The sequence below is a fragment of the Choloepus didactylus genome, chromosome 1, assembly GCF_015220235.1.
Source record: "Choloepus didactylus isolate mChoDid1 chromosome 1, mChoDid1.pri, whole genome shotgun sequence".
NCBI classification, from domain to species: Eukaryota; Metazoa; Chordata; class Mammalia; order Pilosa; family Megalonychidae; genus Choloepus; species Choloepus didactylus.
The window spans coordinates 212,081,135-212,092,009 of record NC_051307.1 but is presented as its reverse complement, the minus strand read 5'-3'; the positions used below and the strand labels follow the sequence as shown (position 1 = coordinate 212,092,009).

At 41.1% G+C, this 10,875-nt stretch overlaps 1 protein-coding gene across 3 annotated transcripts; it reads right to left on the bottom strand.

Annotated features, from left to right (window-relative positions):
- Window positions 1–340: 340 nt before the first annotated feature.
- Window positions 341–9,969, bottom strand: KCTD6 (potassium channel tetramerization domain containing 6). 3 transcript variants are annotated; one of them, XM_037799216.1, is made up of 4 exons: window positions 7,872–9,776; window positions 7,556–7,783; window positions 3,787–3,856; window positions 341–2,152 (listed from the first exon to the last, which is right to left on the bottom strand). In XM_037799216.1, exons 3-4 carry the CDS (start codon window positions 3,811–3,813, stop codon window positions 1,466–1,468), a joined length of 714 nt encoding a protein of 237 aa, XP_037655144.1. In that variant the 5' UTR covers window positions 3,814–3,856; window positions 7,556–7,783; window positions 7,872–9,776; the 3' UTR covers window positions 341–1,465. The 3 variants fall into 3 exon arrangements, with proteins under 3 accessions (XP_037655144.1, XP_037655153.1, XP_037655159.1); XM_037799225.1 differs by having other exon boundaries at window positions 7,568–7,783; XM_037799231.1 differs by lacking the exons at window positions 7,556–7,783; window positions 7,872–9,776 and adding an exon at window positions 9,845–9,969.
- Between the last annotated feature and the right edge of the window lie 906 nt (window positions 9,970–10,875).

The window sequence follows — 10,875 nt, the reverse complement described above, 5'->3', positions numbered from 1 at the left end:
AGTTCAGAGAGACATGGGCCAAAATGGATGTAGGTTAGAGTTCACAACCCCTTTCAGACAGAGAATTTCAGGATCTTCTCATAGAGATAAATAGAAAAGGAATGACTTGCCCCAGGGCACACAGCCTCAGAGCTCCACTCTTTCCTTTGAAAATAAGGGAAGAAATTAACATGACTTCCTTTTATAACATGTTCTAGCAAACTAGGAAAATTCCTTCATGTGCGTAACTTTCAAGAAACAGAATCAAATGATTTATGTAAAATAAACCCACAATAAACAAAAGTATATACATTTCTTAAACTGTTCCAGAACCTTCCTTCATTGCAATTTAATTTTTCTGCTCAGAAACTTAACTCCAATAAGACACAATATACTAGAGTAAAATGGCTCAAAAGTCCATTTGTTCCTATGCTTATTGGCACAAAACTGGAAGTAGGATCATCTTCAGAGCTATGACAAGTGGTGGATTATTGTGGAAAAATCTGTAATCCTCAAGTCCTATTTGAAAAAAATTTGTCAAATTGTATGTTCATTGTTCAAAACATATTCTTTTAGACAATACTAATAATTCCTTCCTGCTTCAATGACACATAAAGTTCACTACAACCTAAGGTTCCACTGGGTCCTCTCAAATCAAATACAGATGTGCTATATTAGAACATAAAACAAACAGTGCTTATTTTAGAGGAGAAAAGTGATTTTCCACCTAAGGAATAATAATAAATACAAACCTAATTTTCATATTTCACTTTTTATTAGCTTTTTTCTGGTAGACAGTACACTTTGGAATTATACTGCACCAGGCATAAAAAGTAAGATTTCTACCACAGGGACATTTTTTATTTCAGAATCCAATGTAAATATTTCTAGTCAGACATTTCCATGGCTACAGATATTTGGTTGCTTGATTTATATGCATAGAAAGAAACAGTTGTCATAACTGTAAAAAGCAGCACTTAACAAGAGCTTTTAAATGACTGGAACAGTTTTCCTTTAACAGCACAATACTGCTTATTGGTTTGGACACAAGGTCACCCTACATGATGTTTTGATTTTCCTCAAAGGCATCATGAATACTCTGCTTATTCTTTCAGTCTTGCAGTTTTAGCCTTCTAGTTGAGTTAGGGACCATTTAATCAGAAACCATTTTAGCACTGTAATAAAAAAAGCTCTGTTAAAGGGTAGATTATATACCATAATGATTTTCAGACTTCTTTTTATAAAAAAGGTATCTGGAGACTCTGAACAGGCACATGCATACTCTGGGTGAAGGAAACACGAGGAGTCTGCTAAAGTACAAAACTTCCTTCCTGATCCTCAATGCCTTCAAATAAATACAAATATTTAAAACAAACAAACAAACAAACAAACAAAAGAAACCCCACACGTGATTTAAAAAAAAAAAAAATCAGTCTCTCTCATCTCTTGGAAAGTCAGTTTCCAGAAAATTCTCCTGGGTTGGAGATCAGTCATCTGTCTTGCGGGCCAGTCTACAGAAAGTCCAGTTGTGCTCCACTGTGTTCTCATTGGCCCTCTCACTCATGTGATGCACTCGGGTGTTGCGGATCGTGAAACCTTGTTTTGTAATGTATTCCATCAGGTGGACCCGGAGAGAAACTTCCTGGTGATAATCACAGGGTCCAAAAGTAAAGGAAACCTGGCAGTCTCTGGTGTCCATCATGTGCTTATTCCACTTGGTAAAATAGTTTGAGATGCCTTCTAGCAATGAGTGGACCTTGGTGGTGATGGTTAACTGGGTTATGATGACAGCCACTGGATTGGAGTACTTAGAAAGCTTCCGAGTACTAGATAATTCCACAACTTCTTCAAAGGTATCCATAGGATACAAAGGCTTAGGGTCATTGAGACACTGAATCAAGGGCTCAATCTGATAAAAATCTGCTTCTTTCCGAAGCAGATCAAATTCCTTAAAATCCAGGGGTAAGGTCAACTCTGAAGTTCTTAAGAAGTTGAGGACATATCGGAAGAGAGGTCCATCTCGATCAATGAAATAATTGCCTTGAGGGTCTCGAGCTGTGGGGAAGTCCCCCCCAAACATAGCTCCAAGCATGGAATCCGGATAACGCGTCAGTGTGGTGAGAGACGTTGTATACAAGTGTCCACCTACATTTAATGTGACTGGGTCAGTCATCTGAAATTTTTTTTAAAAAATGATCAGTCATCTGAAATTGTTTAAAGATCCTAACTTTGACAAATTTAGAAAGTTAATGGTAATGAGCAAAGCAAAAGATTCCTTCAGGCTATAATGTATTCACCAATCCTATAATGCCAGTAATGTAAAAGCTTTACTTTCAAGGATAAACCTACCCAGATGAAGGGATCTAACATTTGCTTTCAATAGAAAAAAAGAAGGATAAATCCAATTCTTTAAAGGTTTATTCAAAGAATAGAAGGCATGAACTTCCAGAGCCATTTAATTTCAGGCCCAGTCTCTAGGCCAGTTTTCAGGCCAGAGTATATTGTAGGAAAGGAAAATATAAACTAAAATATACTCATTTTAGCTTTTTTCTGATTTCAAAAAAAAAAAGACTTCATTTTTCTTAACATGATTTAACATAAGATAGAATAAGAAATGATCTTATAATATAAATATCTACTAAATACATCACCTTTCAACATGTCTTGGTGTTTTTTATCCCTTAAAAAGGGGGGTAAAATCATGAAATTTGTTATAAAAATAAAAAAGTTTGTGAGGGCCTAACCTTGATAATTTTTTCACAGAAAGTAATAGTTTCGAATACTAAGTTAAAATGTACAGCTTAATCACTACAGCATAGCCACAAAATCATCATATACCCAAAGCTAACAGGAACTTTGAAATTTTGCAATCTGATAGTGTATTCATTTTAGTAACTTTAATGTTGCAATCTGGCCTTTAATTTTGAGAAGCAGTGTTCTCTGAATAACACATAACATCGGTTTCAAAAATCATATCTAAGAAAAAATACATACAGACAGACAGATACTTCAGGCACCAGATAAGTAAAATATTTCTGAACAAATGAATACAAAAATTCAGAGAAGTACACAAAGCGTGAGTGGGAGAAAAGGCATCTTGTCAACTATTCATTTCCCTAACCACAAGAAAATATCCTCTGTACTATTATCTACTAGATCCTTTTAATAGTCACTTTTCCATGAAGGAAGAGTTTTAAGAGCAACATACTTTAAAGAACAAAAAGTTGTGGCATCACTCAAAAAAGTGATTATAAAAAGTTACCTGGAGGTGGCACAACATTGCGAACAGAATTAACAGCACTGAAATATATATCAAATGCGATTAAAAGGGGAAATGTTACAGTGTGTATATGGTAACAAGAAAATTAAAAAAAAAATCCATGGAACTACACTACACATACAGTGAACCCTAAGTTAAACCATGGACTATAGTTAATAAAACAATTATAAAAATGTGCTATTATCAATTGTAACAGATGTTCCACGCTAATGCAAGGTATTAACTACAGAGTGGTATAAGAGAACCCTGTATTTTATGCATGATTGTTCTGTAAACCTACAACTTCTATAATAAAGGGGGAAAAAGTTATCTGGAGAGTTCATATTAAGTTTGTTTACATATAAACACCAAATAAAACAAAAACACCCCCAAAATCTGTTTACAGTAATTAAAGGGGCAGGGTTACACAAATTCACAATTTTCATTCTTATGACTTAATTGTGGCTAGGAATACATAAGAAGGGGAAAAAGACACACATAAATATAATTTGCCAGGCCTCCAAAATGCATCTGCATGAGTCACTCACCATATAGCCCCAGTCTCCATTATCCATCTGTTCCAGTGCTACGTCTCTGGGAGCCCAGGTTCCAGGGAAGCTTCGGGAGAAAAAAAAAGACATGGGATAGCACTGTAATTATGAAAATAGAGAAGAAAGATCTTATCACCTAACAGTGCAGGTCAAACGCCAGAAAGATACTCATCTTTGATCAATTAAAACCCGCTACAGGGCAAAGATTCAGAGAAGAAACTTGTCCCTGAGGGTTTTCTATGTGTCCTCTGTCCTTACTACAAGGATCACCAGTACATCCTGAACATTTCCCTAGAGACTGACATTCTTTTCAAAGAAAAACCATCCAGGTTTAGAGAAAAGCCTGGGAAATAAAGTAGTCATTCAAATTCTACCTATCTTCTCTGAAAATATAGTTTGCAGAAGTTCTGTAGGAAAACATTATGATTAACTCTGCAACTTATCCTGCTGAAAACCTATTATGGTTCTTATTAAAAAATTCATTTAAGAGAAAGGAAGAAAAGGGGAAACTCTTTTCTTTAGCATTTCAGCTACATAAAGTAAACATCTCAGTATTAAAAATCATAAATGTCCCAAGACACCATTATTACTTTCCAAGAAAAATACATCATCAGAATAGTATTTATTTTATAACAAAAAAGCTAATTATACTTTTAATAATGATGCATTTCACTTTGTAAAATAATCAAAACAAATAGAAAACAATTTAAATATCAAATCATAAGAGCACAATTTGGGGCAAAAAGAATATTACAAATCTGGTTAAGGATCAATCAGCTAGCATTTATGGAAAGCCTGCCATAAGACATTGATAAAACACCCAGATCCTAATGATGTCAGTTTGGATTTATTTTTATCTACAATTCAGAAGCACTTAAACAGTTTCCCTGCTACTGACTTGCTTTTTAGTCAGTTCCCTTTCACACATTTCACTTCCCAAATCAACACGCAAAGCAAACTGCAGAGCAAATTTCAAAAGCTCTGGCTAGAGATGGTAAGAAACAGGGACTTATCTAGGAAAAGCTTTTTCTTTTTTATGTGGTTTCTGAACAGATCCACTTTTCCCACTTTTAGAGGAATCTGGCACACAATTCCCAGAACAGGCCCTAGCTACAGAAGATCACAAAGGCTCTTTCTCAAAAGGTCACTGAGGCATGTAGAGAACATTTGCATAGCACAGCATGGGCTGAAATCAGAGCCTGAAGCATCTATTTCTCCACCTTGCAAATTCTTCAAAGCAAACAAGCTAAAATGTGGACCAGATGATGTGGAGTCAGTTTTTATTCTCCATGCTCAGCAGTTGGATATAGATAGGCTCCACATGCTATACGGTGAGAAATAGAACAAATGTTAAATTCACGGCTGTTGTCACAACCTTTCATTCCTCTGACTTTCTTCACAAACAGTATTTGAAGTAAACAACTAAGAAACAGGCTTAACCAATCTGTCTTGCAAGCATCTGATTCGGTTACTGAGACAGACCATAACTAAGTGATTGATGTGGATACACAGAAATATGGAAGGTACAATTCTTGCCCTCTTAGAGCCTTCACTATATGGAGAAAGGCAACATGCAAAACATACAGAACAGAATTCAAAAGTGCTATATAATAGATGGAAACAGCAGAGGCCTGTGGGAAGAAAGAGGAAGAAAAATTCCAAATGGGAAAATGGAGCAGTTGAACCCTGAAGGAAAATTAGGACATTCCGAGAAGGGATTCTAGAACAAATAAACAATTTAAGTAGAGATAGGGACATAAAAGCCTTTTCCCCACATCCCTGGTACTGTAAAAAGAGCATGAATTACTGCTCCCATTTCAAAGATGCAAAACAGAGAAACAGAACAGAAGAAGAGACTTACTCAAGGCCCCACAGCTGGGAAGTAACTAAATAAGAACTTGGGTTTTCTGACTTCTAGTCTAGATCTTTCCCTAAGTCCCCTTCTGGGGTGGAAACTGAAAGAACAGAATCCAAGACCCAAGATATTGAAAAGGGTCAACTTTAGACTCCCTACAACCATCTATTAATCCCTATCCAACCCAGTAGGCATTTATTTACAAATTTAACAGTAACGCAGTCTAAGTAACAATGGGCTTTTAGAAATTCCTGTAGGGCTAGAAAAATGGCAGGAACCTACGTACTAGTGTGATTGATAGCTGCTGTCCTCTGTCTTAAATGACATACAGAACTCCAAACCATGAATATCTAATTGGTTAAATAAGAAACGGGAGACTACAGACAAAAAAAAACCGGACATCATCAATGTTAACAGCTCTAATGCAAGGTCTGTCCACTACTAATCTTTTTTCTCTTTTTTACTGCTAAGTCAAAACAACATAACTTCTTGAGCAGCCATAAAAAGAAAATTAGTTGATGCCCCTGAATCTGCTCCACAGCAAAAGCCAAAGTTCCAGTACAAAGATGTAATGAAACCTCAAGCTTAATAATTCAGGAAAGCAATTGTGGGAGTCTATATAAGCCCATGTTTCTTAAAAAGCACCCAAAAGCCTCCCTAGACTTGTGTATAAGACAGAGCAAAATAAAACAAAAGTTACTATTAGTTGCTTCCAATAACGATGACTAAACTGTCCAAAAAATCAAACTGTTCAATAAAGGCTTTAAGAGAAATAGTATTGATTGGCTTAAATTTTCTCTCTACTCTTTTTTTCTAAATATCCTCTGTGCAGATGCTAAAATAGAGAAAGAAGCAAAAAAAGCTGGAAGATACCTGGTTATCTGATAGCTGAATAACCAGCATCTGCATCTATACTATTGGGAACAGCTCAGAGGCAACACGGATGAATGAAATAATCCAAAAGACTTTACCGGAATAGCTTCAATGCCTTCTACTATATCATTTTCCAGAGCTGCTAACAATTAGAAAATGATTCATTTGCTTTTCATCTCTCCCTTCTGGCGAGGTCTCCAGTGGAGGGCTTAATGAGAAATTAAATGACCACAAGACAGGCAGCAGAACGAAGATCTTGCAATGAGCATTGAAAGGGCCTGTTTTATCTGATGAATGGAGGCAAAGAAAAATCTAACATTTCAGAAAATTTGGCAGGAATGGAGATTAGGAAGGTAACAATGAAAAAAAATTTCCTTCAAACTGACTTTCCTTACTAAACATCTTAAATCAGCTGACCTGAAAAGATCCGTGTGTGCAATTCTAACCGTGGGTGCCAATAAAATTCTTGTGGAACAACTGGCTGGGACTGGCTGCCCCTTCCCAAAGAAAATAAAACAATACTAAAAATTCACCCAAGTTTAGTTTCCAAGGTTAACTGCCACTAACAAATTCTGACAGTATAATGTTAACAGGTAATTAAGGAACACATACTGAAGAATTTATAGGAGCCTTAAAAGCAATTGTTTAGAATTGTCTAAAGTGGCAAATCTGAAGAACGCACAACTGAACATGTTAACAACTTAAACAACAACCTAAGAATCCCTAAAAGCCTCTCACCATTATAGAATTGCAATTACAGCTTCATGGTTATGAAGAACCAATTAAATACCAATATTCTGGGCTTGTCATTTCTGCTATAGACTAAGAAATCCCCGGGGCAAAAGTCCTACTCCTTTATAACAACCAATACATTGCAATATACACCTCCAAACTATAAATAAAATAAATAATAAAACCCCAGAAGTATTGCCTTCCTGGAATTTCCAAGTAGCCTTTTAAAAAGTCCTTTCTACTGAAACCTTTGTGTCCGGCCTTCAGAAAAGATGATGCAAACAAATTCCCTCCATCTATACATACCTTTAAAATTACCTTTATACTGAGTCTCTCTGTTCTTGAAACGTGGGAGTTTGAAAGTGAAATACTTTTTATAATAACTAGTTCAACGACATCTAAAGGAATCTTCTGGGTTAACATTCACATACAGGCCGGCACAAGCAGCCAGGAGCAAAAGGAGAATATGATTCTAATGTTAGGTTATCCTTAACCATGCCACTGCAGCTCTTTCTCCTCTCTCAACCATGTGGTCTAGAAGAAAGGAGGTCTATGTTGAAAAGTGGCCTTAATACTAAATAGCTGAATGACCCCAGTCAAAGAGGCATCAAGTTCCTCTTACCCTCAGTTTCTGCAAGATGAAACTGGCATAGCACCACCTTCCCAAAACGAATCACACCATGTTAGGCAAAATGACAAAAGCAACTGACCTAAAGGCTAATGGATCAAGACTAGGGTTCTGAAGTGACATGCAGGCCAGTGCAGAGAAAAGAGGGCTGGATTTACCGGTGAGGACCTGTATTCCAATGCCGCTCCATTAGTAATTGAGACCTTGAGTAAATCACTGTCTAGTAAATCGAAGTAAATCACTCTTATTAAATCACTCTCAAAGCTGCTTCTTTGAGGAAATGGAGAAAACAGCTGAGATCCTAAATCTAAAGCCATTCGCAAGCTGGCAAGTATTATACAAATGTAAAAGTACTAGTGGCAATAGCATAAATAAAATCTCTGTGATAAATTGGGAAATCTGAAAGTGGGAATACAAATAATTTACCTAGAGACAGGGCAAATATGGACAATGCCATTAATCTGCTTAGAATCTCCCCTAGGTCCTTCTTTCCCCAAAACTCCAGAAAGGAGAACTATGGGTAAAGAGGAGCATCCAGCTTGTACAGAGGCCATCAGACATCTAAGGCCTTCACAGCAGGAACTTCTCTAAAGCATGACTCAGGACTATCTCCAAGGTAAAGCCAGAGCCAAGCAAATATGTGCATTCCATTTTAAATAATCCCCAAATAGCAAAATCCAAAAGACGCATGACAGCGACTCATAGGATTCACCCTAGGATTCCTTTATGTGGTAATATTTTCGTCAAAATATGAACTATGAAAATTTAAATCCCACAAAATTTAGGAATGGCACCTATGGCCATCCTGACCACTAAATCCTTGATGCTTATTCAGACTTATGCCTAACCCCAAAGTATCACTATGGACTGATAGTTTAAAACCACAGGGCAAGTTCCCTCAGTCTACAAACATTGCACAAAAAAAGATTATTTTCCTTTTCCTAACTATATGTTTGTTCATTTGAAAACATCTCAATCTTGGGGTCAGGCCTATGATAAATGCTGTCCCCTGGCTTCTTTCCTAGCCTGGGAATGCTAGGGTGTACCTGAGCATTTAGGACAGTGAGAAAATGAACATGCCAGGGGGAAATGGTAAGAGGCACTTATGCTACCCCAGACATTCTCAGCCAAACCGGGTCATCCGGAACCTCGTTGCCACTGAAGCCTCTTCTATCAAAGTCCTAAAAGTGGATTTATGTACTTAAAATGAAACATGCTAACTTCAGCACAATATCCAAATAGGATCTCTGTCACGTTTCATATTCCCCATCTCACCTCCAGACTCAACCCCCACCCCAGTCGGCCCAGCAGGTGCTTCAGGGGCTCCCCATTACCACAGCCATTTATCAGCTCTGACACCAGGCATTTAAAATTGCCACAACACACACGTGAGCATAAGGAGCTCAGCTGCACATCTTGGGTGTCTCTTTGGGGCAAAAAATTCCCGAAGAGAGGGCTCAAAAGCCTTGCTGTCCGCCTTAAACTGGAGTAAGTGGTGGCTAAAAAGCACCACCCCCCCAAAAGCACTAATTTCTGCCCCTTGGGGGCAGCGATTTGCGATAGCCGCTCAAGCAAAGCCCCTACCCCGACCCCAGCCCAGGCGTGGGGCGGGCGATACTCCGGGTCCCGGCGGGGGCCGCCGATCTCCGGCTGAGCGCGCGCGGTGGCGCGGGTACCCTGGGACCGCTGAGACCGCGCAACCCCGGCGAGCCAGCCCGGGAATCCGCGATCAGGCCCTGCCATTCGACCACGAGCAGCCCCGCGGCGAGCTAGTGTCGGTCCCGGGGCGCGCGGCCCGGGATCCCCGCAGTCCCTTCAGTGCGGTCCCACCACCTCCCGACTCCGAGCGCCCCTTTCCCGGCCAGATTCTCCTCAACCCAGCTGCCCCGGTCGCCCGGCTCGGGATTCTCCTTATGCCCGGCCCTCCCGAGCCCCAGCCCCTCAGGCCCCGCACCCGCCCCACTCACTGCACGGCGGCGGCGGTGGCGGCCCGGCAGGGAGATGCGGGCGGCCGGAGAGCACCAGCCCGGGGACAAGCGAACCCGCGCCCGGTGGCGACGGCAGCAGAAGGGACGACTGAGCCAGAGCGCGGAGTTGCGGCGCCAGCTGCCCAGAGCGCGCGGCGCCTCCCCAGCGGAGTCGCGGCGCCACGAGCGCGGGCGTCCCCCAGCGGCGGCGGAAGGCAGGAAGCCTGGGGAGCCCTGCAGGCCCGCCCTGCTGCAACCCTGACGCCCCGCCCCGAAGTCCCGAGGCTCCTCCTTAAAGCACCAAGGCCCCGCCCAGACCCCGCCCCTGCATTTCGTTCCCTCTCGCAGCTCCGGGTGGGCGCGGTCTCGGGCTTGCTCTTCCCTGCGTCTTCTGGGCCCACGACCCCACAGCTGTTTTCTCCTCAGTTATTTCACTGACATTTATGGGGCCCTGACCATGTGCCAGGCCAGGAAAGTACAACCGCCACCAAGACGGAAGCGGGTCCTAGTGAGGGGAGAAGACAGACAAGACTCAAGGAAATAGTTAATAGACAAGATAATAACAAGTGATAAGTGTTGCGAGGGGCATGATCAAGGACTTAGGTGGAAGATAAAAAGGAGCCTGTGCTTCACACGCGGTGGCCGAGGGAGACTTGGATACCAGGCCGATGGCCTGAGCCCCTCCTGGTCCTGCCCTCTCTGAGGGAGGGGACCCTTACTCAAGCGCCATCCTGGCTATTGTGTAATTACAAGTATAATAAGGGCTGTGCGGAAGCCCTGGGGCCACCTATTAGGCCTGGTGGGTAGGCCAGGGTAGGGCAGGGCAGGGCAGCCAGGCTTGAGGGGTCAACGTGGGCAGCCAGAGGCCGAGAAGGGCAGAACGGACACCAGCAGAGAAAACGACTGCTGCAAAGGCTCTGAGGCCTGGAGGAGCTCCGCAGTGACCCAGATAAGGCTGGCGCGGGTATTGCTCCCAGATAACGAGGTAGGAAACCAAGGCTGCAGAGGTTGGGGAATTACCTGAAGTCTCA